This window comes from Schistocerca americana, chromosome X, assembly GCF_021461395.2.
Source record: "Schistocerca americana isolate TAMUIC-IGC-003095 chromosome X, iqSchAmer2.1, whole genome shotgun sequence".
Taxonomy (NCBI): Eukaryota; Metazoa; Arthropoda; class Insecta; order Orthoptera; family Acrididae; genus Schistocerca; species Schistocerca americana.
The window spans coordinates 940131588-940149050 of record NC_060130.1 but is presented as its reverse complement, the minus strand read 5'-3'; the positions used below and the strand labels follow the sequence as shown (position 1 = coordinate 940149050).

Here is a 17463-nt window from a genome sequence, read left to right as displayed (position 1 = left end):
TTTATTACATTTGTAATGTAATGTTTGTATATTCTAGAATATTCAACATCTGTATAAATACGAGTAGCAGTAACCTCCCTCCAGGAGCTCTATTATGGCTGTACGTTGGTGTTCCTAACGAACGTGCTTTCAGTGTTAAGTGTTGTACTTCATTGACGACCCTGCTCTTGGATTTAGACTTGGTTGTGTTTATGACGTGACAATATCAACCCTGACAATAAAAGCTTTTTTTACGTGGTTAACAACTGCTTATAGTTTCTTTGAAGTGGGATTAATCCGAGCCCCCACTAATAACGCTGATTTCCAAATCCACAACTCTCATAGATATGCTTATCTTACAGTCGTTTGCTGACCAGGATTGCAGGTTCACGGCTCCATATGTTGATCTAATTTTTTTTTTACTTTATAAATGACAACCAAAAACTTAGAACAATGAAACTTCCTGGCAGATTAGAACTGTGTGCCGCGAAAGGCAAAGGTCCCGAGTTCGAGTCTCGGTCCGGCACACAGTTTTAATGTGCCCGGAAGTTTCATATCAGCGCACACTCCGCTGCAGAGTGAAAATCTCATTCTGGACTTAGAACAATGTTCATTAATTATTGTTCTGTACGTAAACAATAACACGAGATCGATCCACTGAAATATCTTGCTGCCTCAGTGTTGTTACCTTCACCTTAGGCGATAAAAATACATTGTCATCTTTGAAAAGAAAAGACATTTGTGGCTGTCAAAACGTCTGCTAGCTATACTCATTGATATCGTACCAAACTGTCGCCACACCTTCCCGCTTCAGCCGAGGCAGCCGATTTATTCTAGTGACTTAATGACGTCAATCTCATACAGTCAAACAAGTATTCAGTCAGAATTACACTACTTATTGTAAGCCATACTGAAAGACAATTGCACAAATAATTCAGTGACGCTAAATGACATTGGGAGTCCCTCACAAACTGCCATTTCTGATCGCATGCAAATCAGGTATACAATATACTAACTGAACATGGTTAAAATGCAGTGGAAAGGGATAAAAACAAACAAAAATAAAAATCACAAGGAAACGCAAAAATAAAAATCGAACAATATTAATGTGACGCACAAGTGATTATATTTAATGAGACGCTTAAGAAACTGAAATTGGATTTTGTCTAGGCAAAGTATTATAAAAAGTGTTATAAAAGTCGTCTATAGTATTTAAAACATTGTCTAATAAGTAAAATTAACTATCAGAATCGAGGTATTCTGGCCCTTGTTTCGATTGAAATACAACAATTGTTTGAAAAAAAAGTTCTAACGAAGTGTCATAGCTAAGATGAACAATATTCTCATATCTAGTTCTGCAGTATTAGTTGATGGCAGCTGTCACCCACAAAACCCATTTTGCGACTGCGAATGGTTCTTAATTCCAATACATGATGGTAGAGATGGGGATAATTTCTAAAAGAGAACCGAAATATGGAAAACTTGAACTGTAAGAAGAAAGATGACAAAGTAAAAATAAGTAAAAAGATCGGTACGAAAAGAGATGGATAATTTCAAGCAGTTTTTGTGGTGGTAAAAAATGCCTGCTATGAAATATGTCGATGTAGGGACTCCACACTGCACACCACATGTTCCTGCAGTAGTTTCAATCCTAAAATAATTTCGAACAGACTGTATTTGTGGTTCATATCACTTGTGTGTCAATTTATTTTCACATCATAGCTTCGAGCTCTGGTAGTGACATTTTAGGTAGTTTCTCTCTTTCTTGTCCAGTTTATCGACATTTTGCACTGTTTAATATAAACTGCCTGACAAAAAAGTGAAGCGTCCAGAAAGGGCGGAGAAAATGAAATAAAACTCCACACTTTCAGAGTTTATGTGATGTTACTGTCGTGTTTACAGCATCGAGTCAAATTTGCAAAGAACTTGGCAGTGTGAGCCCAATAATCACTATGAGGCTGCATCCCTTTGGCCTGGCTGAATGCACTGTTTCGGTTGGGAAAGGTGTCATAAAGTCACTGTATCCCCCCCTGAGGTAAGCTGGCCTACAACTGCTGTAACTAGTCGTATACAGCCTGGATATTGGCACTGAGTTAGAGTAGACGTCTGAGCTGGTCCCATGCATGTTCTATCATGGAAGTTTCTAGGACTGTTGCTGCCCACGGGAATACTTAAACATTACACAGTCAGTTCATAGGGACACGTGCCATGTGCGGACGACAACTGTCCTATTGGGAATGACATCACAATAATGTCCTATGAGATACAATGTATGAGGACGCAGGGGTTTCATAGCGTACACCTGCACCGCCAAAATTCCCTCAGTCACTAACAGCCATGATCTGAAGTCATACCTGATAGCTCCCCACAACATGACGACAGGAGTTACACTATTGTGGCTCTCCAAACCATTGGAAGAATGGGTTCTCTCCCCAGGTGGACTCCATTCTCGCCGACCCTCAACTGGTGTAGCGCAGAACCATGATTCATTGTTGAACACAATCAACTGAATGTACACCATTCATCCTCAGTCCGTGCTTCCCGCTCACGCCATCACACCAAACACAGTCATTAGTGTTGTGGTGCTAAAGATAGCCTATACAGGGGACGATAATTCATTAGTCTGGCTGCTGCTGGTCTCTGACCAATGGTGCGCAATGACACAGAATGCTGCAAGTAGTCCATTACTTGTTCTCGGATGGGAAGGGGCTACGATGTGCTTGGTGCACAATATGATGATCCTCTCGGGTGGTTGTCAGATGTGGTCGGGTGTTATCTAGACGACGAGTATGCCGGCCGTCACTTTCCCATACAGTCCAATATTGGGCCACTATGACAATCAAATGCTATACAAATCTGGATATTTTACGATTCGACCAGTTAGCCGTACAGAGACAGTGAGTGAGTCAGGTATGGATAATGCCATCTTACACGAGTATGCGGCATTTATGTGTCCTTCATAGGGGTCACTCAACATTTGACACTGTTCACGACCCTTGTATACCCAACCAAGCCTGATAATAACAATAAACATAAACAACACTAATGCACTTGATGGCCATTCTACCTGCCATAGAGAATTGCAACTCTGATCATTTACGTATCTACTGATAGTGTGCATGTGTGCCAGTTTACATTGATATGTGAGCATGCAATTTCTCGCAGATACTAAGTATTCAGTTATGCGGCAGATTACACACCAATCATGCGTCCATTCATTGACAGACTGCATGGAACAGCACCAAAATACAGAAAAAAATTGGAATAATGTTTCAGTTAATCAATGACACTTGCATCGCAGTAGCCAACCCTAGTAATTTTACAAAACATGTATTTATTATCCAGTTGTCTTCTGTGGCTCTGCCTCATTTTGTTGACGATATGCATACATAGTCGCCGAATTAACGGGCTCTGCGCGTGGTTTTTAAACTGCACTAGCAAGACTTTCGAATGCAGGTTTTGCACACAAGAACACGATTGTGTTTTCTGAGCGTGCAGGAAGCTAATCGAATCTTCCGAGGTTTGCTACTCTCAAAACAATGTCTGACAGACCTACAAGTAACATCCAGAGACTTCTCAAAAACGTTTGAACTTTCTTGATTCACTCTTTTCCTGCGACCTGGAATAGGCAATTGACGTATGCTGACCATCGGAGAGTTAGGGATGGGAAAGTATCAATATTGAAAATACGATAAAAACTTAGCTCATCTTTACCAGCCCCACCGACAGACGTCAGTATAGTTAGCCCTGTTATCAAAAATATCTTCAGCCTTCAAAGAAAACTATTTCTCGTTTCTCCATGAGACATATAATGGCCACTCTTTCAAACCATAACAGTGAATAGACACGCGCACGCACACACACACACACACACACACACACACACACACACACACACACAGTGGATGCATGGTTGGTATGTAATCTTCTATATATATATATATATATATATATATATATATATATATATATATATAAAGCACTCATCATAAGCCACTTCAAATGTTTATCATAATTATTGTTCTCAACTAGAGACGCTGGGAGACAATTGTCAGCTTCACATGGAGAGAATGCATTGTCCAGTGCATCATATGACTAACTGGCACCTCTCCCCATCATTAGTAGTCAAATTGTACGTAGGGTGAATGTCTCTAATATCGCCCACACTTGTTCAAATGGCTCTAAGCTCTATGGGACTTAACATCTGAGGTCATCAGTCCCCTAGACTTACAACTACTTAAACCTAACTAACCGAAGGACGTCATACACATCCAGGATTCGAATCTGCGAGTGTAGTAGCCGCGCGGTTCCGGACTGAAGCGCCTAGAAGCGCTCGACCACAGCGGCCGGCGCCCACGCTTGTTCTTTTGTTCTTTATCAGTCATAGACAGGGAAGTGACAGATGCGGAAATTTTCTACCATGGTTCATCATGTTTTTACTTCTGTTAGAGTGGACAGCGAGTAGGTAAGAGCGATGCAACCATCTCCTGCTGCTACAATGTGAAAAGGTGTCAAATGAAGAATAGAATGGTGTCTTTTACGAAGCTGCTACTGTACGTAGCATGCCGTGCCTGCTCGCCATACTTTCACCAGACGGTCGGTATTTGTTTGTGATCACTGTTTCTGGATTTGGTCTGTGACATTACGTACGAAACCGACCATTGACATCCTAACTTGAGAACAAGTCGGCAATCTGAAGATTTGCTGAGAGTGAAATCCGTAGCAGCGCAGTAAATGTGTAACAATACAGCTGAGATGGTGTTCATTAATCTTTAAAATTAGTGTCAACTGTGGCGCCAACATTATCAGTATTCAGAATGAGATTTTCACTCTGCAGCGGAGTGGGCACTGGTTGGAAACTTTCCTGGCAGATTAAAACTGTGTGCCAGATCGAGACTCAAACTCGTGACCTTTGCCTTTCGCGGGCAAGTGCTCTACCAACTGAGCTACCCAAGCACAACTCACGCCCCGTCTTCACAGCTAGGTTCGCAGGAGAGCTTGTGTGAAGTTTGGAAGGTAGGAGGCGAGGTACTGCCAGAAGTAAAGCTGTGAGGACGGGGCGTGAGTCGTGCTTGGGAAGCTCAGTTGGTAGAGCACTTGCCCACGAAAGGCAAAGGTCCCGAGTTCGAGTCTCGGTCCGGCACACAGTTTTAAACTGCCAGGAAAGTTTCATGATAAGTATTATTTGGTAGGCATGCGACAGCGTGAGCTACCAAATGTGTTTCAAAACGCATGGTATAAAAATGGAATTTTTTCCGAGGCTCTATCACGACTTCTATTGATGAAGTAGCACAGAACGAAGAAGACAGTGGCTGTGAAACAGTGGCAGTCAGAGAGACACAAAGAGAGGTGAACTGAATGAGTGAGTGTGAATGGGTACGTCGGAGTGAATGGGTATGAGCAACTTGCAACGAAGGACTAGTGGGCGTCAGCGAGTTACAGTGAGGTGAGCTTGCGGCAGTGAGAGGCGAGCAGCGTGTTAAAAAGAGTGCGAATCTGTTCGCGTGCCAAAATTTTTGTGAAAATATTTATTTAAAGGCGCAGGGGAAGGTAGAATGAGGCAGCTGGTACCTTACTTTTCAATCAGTATCTTTTAATAAACAGGATTATATTCGTCTGTTTATGCTCCGATAGGAGCATTTTTCTACCGATTCACCGGGCGGGATTAGCCGAGCGGTCTAAGGCGCTACAGTCATGGACTGTGCGGCTGGTCCCGGCGGAGGTTCGAGTCCTCCCTCGGGCATGGGTGTGTGTGTTTGGCCATAGGATAATTTAGGTTAAGTAGTGAGTAAGCTTAGGGACTGATGACCTTAGCAGTTAAATCCTATAAGATTTCACACACATCTGAACATTTTTCTACCGATTCTTATTTACTCTTCTAGCCTGAACTGTGTATCGTCCACGTTTCACTTCCGTTTAGATCTAGATTTCAGACAAATACAGGTACATTTAGAAAATCAGAAATCATATTCGATGTCGAGAAAGTCTCTTTTTCAGAGGTGCTTTTCTCGCTGTTGCTAGACTGCATTTTATATCCTCCCTAGTTCGGCCGTCGTCAGTTTTTCCGATGACCAAATTCATCTGTTACTTTCAGTGTTCAATTTTCCATTCCAATCTCACCAGTGTCGCCTGTTACACACGACGGATAATGTTTTCGAGAATGTAGCGCGGAACAGTGGAAGTTTCCAGACACGTAAACGAGTTCCGGCGAAGCCGAGTTCTACGAACTTACCGTCCGGCACGTACACGTTGAGGTAGAGGCAGTCCTCGTCGAAAGTGATTTCGTCGAGCATCTCCGCGAGGTGCAGCTTGAAGACGAGCTCCTGGCGCTCGAGCTCCTCGCGGGACTGCGGGCAGGCGGGCGCGAACGCCGTGGCGTCGCGGTCTCCGTCCCAGGCGGGCAGCGGCCGCGTGCGCGGCGGCGCGAAGCGGAGGGCGGCCGTGGGCGGCTGGGCGAACGGCACGGCCAGGAACTGCGCGACGCGCTGCCCGCGCGCCAGCAGCAGCTCGCGGCCCAGCAGCGCGCCCTGCCCCGCCACCACGACGCGCGGCGCCTCCCGCGAGCGGGCGGCCCTGGCCGGCGGCCACCCCAGCAGCAGCAGCAGCAGCAGAGCGCGCATGCCGCCGACTGCCCGCCGCCGCCGCCGCTGCCGTACCGTGCCACACCACGCCGCGCGCACGCGCACTTCCTTCCGGACCGCGTTTCGATTGTTCCCCCTCTTCACCGCCGGTAACGTGATCCGTGTTCTCCGCCAATTTCGTTCCGCGCTCTGTACACTCTCAATCGAGTCCTTCGCATTGCTCGTTACTGACGGGAAATGGGCTAACGTGGATGGATAACAGGCGAATGTCGACGCATCTGGGATATCACCGCTGTACGGAGAAGACGAGAAGACCGTGAAGTATCATATCGGACTGGAATGTGTGAAAACAATCGTCGCTTTCTTCACTCCGCGTACTGATGAGCCACGGACCGTTTCCAAATGCTACCTCCACACGCCTTAATACATTTCCCAGAAGCGCCCGTTTTCTCTTCCCGTTCGCTTTTTTTTTTTTTTTAATATAGTGTGTATTGTGGACTGAAGAGATCATCCTTGATGACTTATTCTTCTAGGATGGGATGTAAGGATAAAAGGAAAACACTTTATTACACATTCAGTTAGGCATGGGCACGCAGTGGGTCCTTTAGCCTGCTGTCTTTGGTGATGTCTATCTCCTGTGGAGGGTGAAATGTGTCAAGGCTGTTATGTGTGACTGCTTCCTCGTGTTATGACAGATTGCCTACGGGAGGTGAAACGTTATTGACTTCGGTACTCGATACTTGTGCCATCTTGCAGGGTTTACCGTTCCTACCGATTCTAATTGTCGAACTTCGTCCCTAAGGGCATCGATCTTGTCAAAAACTCGTAGAGCCTTGTCATGGACCTTCTCTTGTATAGTGGTCTCGTGGAGTGCGGTGCGGATGTCCACCATGGAGCTCCTGTGATCCATCGATAGCAAATCTTTTGCAGTGCTTGGAGTTTGTTGTAGTTGGAGACGCACGTAGTTCCCCACGAGGTGGAGCCATACAACATTGTGGGTTCCACCGTTGCCTTATACAATTGGAGTTTAGTCTTAGGGTTGAGATCCTTACTCTTCAGGAACGGAATCAATGACCTGGCCATCTTCTGGGCTGCCGTCTTCTTGTCGGCAATATGCTGCGTAAAGAGTAATTTTTTGTCAAGGTAGACACCGAGATACTTCACTCCCAGCGACCATGGGATAAATTGGTCAGCTATTTGGAGTCTGCCGTTCAGAACTGGTTTCCTCCGTGTGAACAGAACGGCTGCCGTCTTCGTCGGGTTGATCGTTATCTTATTTTGCAGCGCCCAGCGTTGCATTATAGCAAGTTGCCGTTGCATCCTAGCAATTAGGTGGTCCAAGTGTAGTCCAGTTGTCAGAAAGGCCCCATCGTCCGCATAAAAACTCGCCGTAACAAGGGGGGCAGTTGGGATGTCACTTATATATACACTCCTGGAAATTGAAATAAGAACACCGTGAATTCATTGTCCCAGGAAGGGGAAACTTTATTGACACATTCCTGGGGTCAGATACATCACATGATCACACTGACAGAACCACAGGCACATAGACACAGGCAACAGAGCATGCACAATGTCGGCACTAGTACAGTGTATATCCACCTTTCGCAGCAATGCAGGCTGCTATTCTCCCATGGAGACGATCGTAGAGATGCTGGATGTAGTCCTGTGGAACGGCTTGCCATGCCATTTCCACCTGGCGCCTCAGTTGGACCAGCGTTCGTGCTGGACGTGCAGACCGCGTGAGACGACGCTTCATCCAGTCCCAAACATGCTCAATGGGGGACAGATCCGGAGATCTTGCTGGCCAGGGTAGTTGACTTACACCTTCTAGAGCACGTTGGGTGGCACGGGATACATGCGGACGTGCATTGTCCTGTTGGAACAGCAAGTTCCCTTGCCGGTCTAGGTATGGTAGAACGATGGGTTCGATGACGGTTTGGATGTACCGTGCACTATTCAGTGTCCCCTCGACGATCACCAGTGGTGTACGGCCAGTGTAGGAGATCGCTCCCCACACCATGATGCCGGGTGTTGGCCCTGTGTGCCTCGGTCGTATGCAGTCCTGATTGTGGCGCTCACCTGCACGGCGCCAAACACGCATACGACCATCATTGGCACCAAGGCAGAAGCGACTCTCATCGCTGAAGACGACACGTCTCCATTCGTCCCTCCATTCACGCCTGTCACGACACCACTGGAGGCGGGCTGCACGATGTTGGGGCGTGAGCGGAAGACGGCCTAACGGTGTGCGGGACCGTAGCCCAGCTTCATGGAGACGGTTGCGAATGGTCCTCGCCGATACCCCAGGAGCAACAGTGTCTCTAATTTGCTGGGAAGTGGCGGTGCGGTTCCCTACGGCACTGCGTAGGATCCTACGGTCTTGGCGTGCATCCGTGCGTCGCTGCGGTCCAGTCCCAGGTCGACGGGCACGTGCACCTTCCGCCGACCACTGGCGACAACATCGATGTACTGTGGAGACCTCACGCCCCACGTGTTGAGCAATTCGGCGGTACGTCCACCCGGCCTCCCGCATGCCCACTATACGCCCTCGCTCAAAGTACGTCAACTGTACATACGGTTCACGTCCACGCTGTCGCGGCATGCTACCAGTGTTAAAGACTGCGATGGAGCTCCGTATGCCACGGCAAACTGGCTGACACTGACGGCGGCGGTGCACAAATGCTGCGCAGCTAGCGCCATTCGACGGCCAACACCGCGGTTCCTGGTGTGTCCGCTGTGCCGTGCGTGTGATCATTGCTTGTACAGCCCTCTCGCAGTGTCCGGAGCAAGTATGGTGGGTCTGACACACCGGTGTCAATGTGTTCTTTTTTCCATTTCCAGGAGAGTAAGTTGAAATGCGGAGGCGAAATGACAGAGCCCTGCGGAATTCCTGCGGAGATCAGTTTCATTTCGGAGTTTTTATCGTCGATTCGGACATACAGTTTCCTGTCCTGCAGAAAGCTGTCTATGAGTCCAATGTAACAATCCGCAATAGGGGTAATGCGATGCAGTTTGACAATCAGGTTGGGCCGCCACACCTTATCGTAAGCTTTTTCGATGTCAAGGAAGACACCAATCGTGAAGTGCTGCTTGTTGTATCCTTCTTGTATCCGTTCGGTGACCCGTAGAAGTTGAAGTTCTGCAGATAACTTGTCCTTGAAACCGAATTATTCGGGTCGTATAACATCATGCGCTGTAAGCGTGTCATGGAGCCTCTTCAACAGCACTCTCTCGATCACCTTGCCAAGGGTCGGCAAGAGGCTAATTGGCCGGTAACTGTTGGGTTCTGCTGGGTCTTTACCTGGCTTGGGTATTGGAATTACTCGAGCCGTCTTCCATGCCGTAGGAAAATATCCCTGCAGAAAACAGCTGTTGAGAATTCGGGTAAGGAGCACAGTTGGCTTCCTGGGCAACTGTTTCAAATCGGTGTTGCTTATGGAGTCGTTGCCCGGCGCATTATTCCGAGTCTTCCGAATAATTTTACGGATCTCTGCTGGCGTGGTGAGTTGTGGGTGGCTCTGCACAGGCGCAGTACGAAAAGCTGTCCATTCTGCTGTAACGACGGCTTCCTGTTCTTGCAGGCGGACGTAGTTCACGGGGGTCGCTGGTGTAGACATCTGTTCTTGGTAAGTCGTAGCATACAGCTCCGCCTGGGTGATTCGTCATTGAGGAGGCCATCTGGCCCTCTGATGGCTCGTTTAGGTGGCCGCTGGTGTCGTATGTTCTTGACTACCTGCCATTCGTTCTTGGTTCGAAGTAAGAATTCATCCATCTTATCTTCCCAGACCTGCTGCCGCCACTCGGCCACTCTCCTCTGCAGTTCTCGTGTTAAGACGTGTGTTTCTCGTCGATCGATCGGGTTTCTATAGCGGAGCCAACGTCGCCTGCTCCTGTTTCTCTGTGTCTTCAGTTCTTGGAGTAGAGGCGGGAACTCGTCGAAAGCTACTACAGGGTAGACCGTGTGAGTAGTTGCCCTCCGTTTGGCTACCTTTATCTTCTGCGTCAAAGTTTGTACCGCGATGTCGATGGCTTCCGGTGTTGAAACGTCCTGCGTTGGGCAGATATTGTTGTCAAGATATGTCCGAAATTGACCCCAGTTCAGAGTTTGTGATGTTGGGGGCGGAAGGTTGGCCGTTGCGTTTTCCACTATGCTGATAACAGGTCGGTGGTCAGACGAAAGATCGTCGACGGTGCGGAGTTGGAGGTTCGTCTCAATATTTTGATGATAGCAATATCTAGGACGTCTGCTTCTTGCCGATCGACGTAAGGAATCCGTGTGGGCTCTCGTGGGGCATGGACTGTGATGCCCAGTTCTTCTTCCATGGCAATCAAAGTTAGTCCACGAGGGTTCGTAAGCCGGGAATTCCACGCGACGTGCTTGTTGTTAAGGTCACCTGCTAGGAAGATTTTGTCAAAATTGGTGAAGATACTCCGTAGGTCGTCTGGCACCAGGTTTTTACCGGGGCTGTTGTACGCCGCAGTGAAAGTGATGTTGCCTGCCACCGATCGAACCGTTACTGCTGTTGCCTCCAGATGTTGGAAGTGTGGTAGTGTTTCATGATGGTGCCGCAGTTCCCTTTTAAGCAGAACTGCGGTCCCTCTATCTCGTTGGCCTTGTCTGTCCGTTCTATAGACGTACATGTTACGAAATCTGAGCTCAGTTGTTGGACGAAGGTGCGTCTCCGATACAAGTGCGATGTAGATTTTGTGACGTAAAAATTCAGTGAATTCTGTTTTCTTGTGTTTCATTCCGTTGGCGTTCCATATACAGATTTTCAGGTTTCTCGTGGTCCCAGGGCGATCCATCTTAAGGTGTTCCAAAGGCGTTCAATACACTTTCGATTAAAGAAAGTATCCCCACCAATTGTTGCTGCACGGCGGTGAGAAGTTTCGCGACATCAGAGAGCGCTGGAGCTATAGAGTCCATCAAATGAGCTGGTGAGACGTAGGTTTCCGGTTCCGGTCGGCGTGGTGATGCTGCGTGGGCGTATGAATAATGCTGGCGGTGCTGTCGAGGCGGAAGTGCTTCAGGAGGAGGCTGTGTTACTGGCTGCCGTGTCGCCGCCGGCTGTTCTTGTGGCGTTTGCTGACGGTGGGGCGGAGGGTGTGGCGTCAGGTTGGAGTTCCGTATTACACGAGTCCTCCGTTGAGAGGGCTGCGGGGAAGACTGTTGTCTGTATTTCCTGAGAAGTTGCTGGTACTTCTGGCAGCCACGCCATGTGGCAGGATGGTCCTTTTCACAGTTAGCACATTTCGGCGGAGCCCCTCGGGGATGAGTACATGCTGAAGATCGGTGTTGCCCTCCACATCGAACGCAGCGAGCAGGCAAGCTGCAATAATTAGCTGTATGTTCGAATCGCTGGCAGTGGCGACATTGAACAGGTCCTTCTTGTCTGTTGTAGATTTCAATAACGACTTTAGTATATAGAAGGTATTTGATGTCGTAAATCTTGTAGTTTTCCTTTTGGGCTGGCATCGTGACGCAGTAAGCATCTTGAGGTCGTAATTACTTCGTGTTGTCGTCTCGATCTTTAAACTGGTGGACGTTGATGACAGGGAAACCCTTCTCTATCAGTGCGTCTTTCAGTTCTTCCTCCGTAACTTTGGCAGGTAGACGTTTGACAACCACTTTGAGGTGCTTGTCCTCTGCGGCCTGATGGCACACCGTTGATCTTCATACGATTCAAAGTGATATTTGATCCTGTCTCGTTGGTAGATGGCCTTAAGACTGCCGTCAATATTCGCTTTCAGCGCCTTGTTGAGTTCCATGTAGTTCTTGGTATGGTGAATAGTAACGGGCGGGACTGCGTAGTAAGTTCCGGCCAGAGCCATCTGTTCCCTCTTTATCTGCTTCGAGATTGACATCACTCGTCTGGTCCATACGTTCTGGAGCATCCGTAGTATCTTCCGTCGCAATAGCCGCATAACGGTTGGAAGTTTTCAGTTCTTCTGGACGTTGTCGCTTCCGAGAGTTGTTCTGCTTAGGAGAAGCGTTGAGTCGTTTTCTTTGGCGAACTAGCGTAAAATCGCCCTCTCCGTCGGTGGGCTGCATGGTCCAAACTTCTTCAGAGGAGACTCCCTCCATTTCGTCGTCGTCTTCTGGTGGAGAAAATTGTTCCACGTCGTCTACTTGTTCTGTACTAGTGCGGTTGTCGTAGACTTCCTGACTTTGCAGAATCATGTGTTGTATTTCACGTCTTAGTTCCCGTTGTTGCCAATCGTTCTGTGTTAGCTGATGCCTCTCGTCATAGGGGTTTGACGTATGTTATCCTCCGCTCTGCATCCGCATATCGTTCGTCGTGGTCCTGTCCTCATTGCCTGTAAGAATCCGTTGTCGTTGCAGGGGTCGTCGCCATTGTATCCATCCTGTGGGGAGCCGCCGCCGGGACGGCCGGCGGGGCGGGCCCCACCGACCGGCCAGCGGCCGGCCCCAGCGCGACCGAGCCGGCTGGCTCAGACCTGCGCGTTCCGTTGTCCACACTCATCGGCATCGCGCGCTCAACTGTCCTGTTCGCTATTGCGGACTGCAGAGCCATTTCCAGTGGCTACCGGAAGGGGCTCTCTTCGTCATGCTGGCACTGATGGATCGGACTTACCTTAATCGTATTGAATACACTATTGGCCATTAAAATTGCTACACCAAGAAGAAATGCTGATGATAAACGGGTATTCATTGGACAAATATATTATACTAGACATGACATGTGATTACATTTTCACGCCATTTGGGTGCATAGATCCTGAGAAAATCAGTACCCAGAACAACCACCTGTGGCCGTAATAACGGCGTTGATACGCCTGGGCATTGAGTCAGACAGAGCTTGGATGACGTGTACAGGTACAGCTGCCCATGCAGCTTCAACACCATACCACAGTTCATCAAGAGTAGTGACTGGCGTATTGTGACGAGCCATTTGGTCGGCCACCATTGACCAGACGATTTCTGTTGGTGAGAGATCTGGAGAATGTGCTGGCCACGGCAACAGTCGAACATTTTCTCTATCCAGAAAGGCCCGTACAGGACCTGCAACATGCGGTCGTGCGTTATCCTGCTGAAATGTAGGGTTTCGCAGGGATCGAATGAAGGGTAGAGCTACGGGTCGTAAAACATCTAAAATGTAACGTCCACTGTTCAAAGTGCCGTCAATGCGAACAAGAGGTGACCGAGACGTGTAACCAGTTGCACCCCATACCATCACGCCGGGTGATACGCCAGTATGGCGATGACAAGTACATGCTTCCAATGTGCGTTCACCGCGATGTTGCCAAACACGGATGCGAACATCATGATGCTGTAAACAGAACCTGGATTCATCCGAAAAAATGACGTTTTCCCATTCGTGCACTCAGGTTCGTCCTTGAGTACACCATCGCAGGCGCTCCTGTCTGTGATGCAGCGTCAAGGGTAACCGGCAGCCGTGGACTCCGAGCTGATAGTCCATGCTGCTGCAAACGTCGTCCAACTGCTCGAGCAGATGGTTGTTGTCTTGCAAACGTCCCCATCTGTTGACTCAGGGATCGAGACGTGGCTGCACTATCCGTTACAGCCATGCGGACAAGATGCCTGTCATCTCGACTGCTAGTGATACGAGGCCGTTGGGATCCAGCACGGCGTTCCGTATTACCTTCCTGAACACACCGATTCCATATTCTGCTAGCAGTCATTGGATCTCGACCGACGCGAGCAGCAATGTCGCGATACGATAAACCGCAATCGCGATAGGCTACAATCCGACCTTTATCAAAGTCGGAAACGTGATGGAACACATTTCTCCTCGTTACACGAGGCATCACAACAACGTTTCATCAGCAACGCTGTTTGTGTATGAGACATCGGTTGGAAACTTTCCTCATGTCAGCGCGTTGTAGGTGTCGCCACCGGCGCCAACCTTGTGTGAATGCTCTGAAAAGCTAATCATTTGCATATCACAGCATCTTCTTCCTGTCGGTTAAATTTCGCGTCTGTAGCACGTCATCTTCGTGGTGTATCAATTTTAATGGCCAGTAGTGTAGTTGTTAATCTAGGCATGCTAAGCTGGTTTCGGGAGCGAGCAGTTCTTTTACGATGGCCGGTCTTTTTCGTCAACTGGTCTGATGTAAAACCACTAAGAGGGTCTAAGGCTTCTATTCAGACACTCGTTGACCCATAAAGTGCGGTGGTAGGAGATAGCGAAAGGAAAGCCGAAGTTTTAAATTTCGCGTTTACTAAAGCGTTCGCGCAGGAGAAACGTACAAATATACCGTCGTTTGACCATTGCACGATGCCACCTCAGACTAGTCGACTAGTGACTAGACAGAAGCCTTCGATCTGCTTGGTGAATTTACGTATGACCAAAATTTTCTCGGTTTCTCGGAAAGATTTTTCGCTGATTAATGTCGGTGGAAGCTGTTGTATGCTTCGAGCATTGATCTTCTTATGGCGGCACGAATTTCTCCTAACTTTTGGCTGTCGACATTTGCGCGTTCTTTTTTGAACGGACAGTGCAGCCACATACTTGGCACATACGCCTCCAGAGCGCGATGTATAATCAGTTCAAACTTTGCTCATGACTCATCTACGTCCGTCTTAGTGGAATTAAATGATGTTCATTCATTGTCTATGTCGGATGCAAACAACTGTTCGTCTGCTTTTTCTGGCATAAATACTCTCCTAGCATTCGTGTTGGATTTATTAACTTAAGTAACCATCGTCGCTCCGACGACATCATGCACACCAATCCAATCTGTGTACTGACTCTGACTATAAGGTCAGGCCTGTTATAGCTGCAGCGTCTAAAATATTTCCATTGCATGTATGTTGTCTAATTAGTCGTTCAGCACAGTTTTCGGAAAACGTTTCCAAAAGTACCTCACAAGACTATCTATCCGTACCACATGCAGTGCATCCACAGACGTCTCAGTCTATATTCGGTAGATTAAAGTCGCCTTCATCTAATAAGGCATGATCAGGGCATTTCTGCCCTACTGAGCTTATACTTCCTTAGAATGATCCTATAACTGTTACGGTGGAATCTGGTGGCCGGTAAAAACATCTGATCGTTAAATTGAGTTCACCTGGGCGTGCTACTCATGTCCAGATGACTTCACAATCAGACTTAGTTACAACCTTGACAGACAATATGCTTTGGTCGACAGCAGCGATCACCACCCCTCCTGTCGCACGTAATCTGTCTTTTCGATGTACGTCCCATGCCTCGGTAAACACAGTATAAGTAAGACAAATAAAAATTGAACCTGAGCATGAACAACAAACCTCAAACCACACACCCTCAAACAGAATAAATCGCGGCTTATAGTTCCGATTTGTGCAAGGGCGTCCGCAGCTCGTGGTCGTGTGGTAGCGTTCTCGCTTCCCACGCCCGGGTTCCCGGTTCGATTCCCGGCGGGGTCAGGGATTTTCTCTGCCTCGTGATGACTGGGTGTTGTGTGCTGTCCTTAGGTTAGTTAGGTTTAAGTAGTTCTAAGTTCTAGAGGACTGATGACCATAGATCTTAAGTCCCATAGTGCTCAGAGCCATTTGAACCAGAGCCATCGTGCAAGGGCAAATGTTTTTATTGTTTGTTACCTACAGTACCTAATAAACTGAAAATATAGAGCACGTGTGGTGAAAGGAATAATTGAAGATGACGTCGTCTGCGTCGTCGGTTCTCTCGAAGAACTATACCGCCGTCAACGTACCTGGACTGCTGAAATTTCTGACGAAAAGTAAATGCAAGTGTGACGCCCATGTGCAATGTAGCCCCTGAGCAAAATGCAACACAGTGTACGGAACATGTTTCGCATACTTCAAACACGGAGGCAAAATACGCGTGGTAGCGTGGGTAAATTAAAGAAACGTTGTAAGATAATGAAATCGGGCAATTCAAATACCTATATGAGAAACCCAGTATAATATACAAGCGATGAGATGTAAAAATTAACCACTGTGATTATGAAAAACAAACATCGAGTCAGAATATGTAGCATCCCTCCGAACATCATATCGCGCAAAAAAAGAAAAAGAAAAACCTTAACAAATTGTTTAGTAACGTACTAGTAAGTGAGAGAAACAACTTGTAACTCAGTTGAATTTACAGATGCGGATTCCAATTACCACCTGTTCCGATGCAACTGAATGTGAGAACAAACACCCATTATTCTGCACGGCAAGTCCGTATGCGAAAGATAAGGTGAAAAGGACATGACCTAATTTCAATGTTACCACGGTTCCCAATCATAGGAATGCAACTGTAATGTTCGCTGCTTGCTGCGATTTCGCCATTGCACTGAAAGTTGCTGGTCAATTGCTTCCATATCAGATACACAAGACAAATGTCTGAATACTGCTTCTACAGTGTGACGACCACTGCGAACGAGACGAGAGCCTCTTTTTATTTCAAAAGCACAATGGAACCAACAGAACGATGTCCTAGCTCTCTGACTGGCCGGATCCAGTCAAATCTTTGCCCTTGGAGTAAGAGATGCCTCCAGTTCCCTGTTTTTGCAAAGATGCGTCGTTCTTGCAGACAGAAACGATTCGTGACTGTAAATCAGCAAGTGACTCACGCTTACACGGGGAAAAAATGGCTCTGAGCACTATGGGACTTAACATCTGAGGTCATCAGACCCCAAGAACTTAGAACTACTTAAACTTAACTAACCTAAGGACATCACACACATTCATGCCCGAGGCAGGATTCGAACCTGCGACCGTAGCGGTCGAGCTGTTCCAGACTCAAGGGCCTAGAAGCGCTAGGCCACAACGGCCGGCCCTTACACGGGGACTAAACGGTTTCATTTATATATGTAAAGTGTGGTGTCACCGCTAGACACCACACTTGCTAGGTGGTAGCCTTTAAATCGGCCGCGGTCCGTTAGTATACGTCGGACCCGCGTGTCGCCACTATCAGTGATTGCAGAC

At 47.7% G+C, this 17463-nt stretch overlaps 1 protein-coding gene across 1 annotated transcript in view; it reads right to left on the bottom strand.

The window, feature by feature from the left end:
• LOC124556413 (cocaine esterase) overlaps positions 1 to 6599 on the bottom strand; it is a 151578-nt gene extending 144979 nt beyond the window's left edge. The window contains exon 1 of the mRNA XM_047130372.1: positions 6212 to 6599. Within this exon, the coding sequence (XP_046986328.1) occupies positions 6212 to 6599 (388 nt within the window). The remainder of the gene's footprint in view (positions 1 to 6211) is intronic.
• Between the last annotated feature and the right edge of the window lie 10864 nt (positions 6600 to 17463).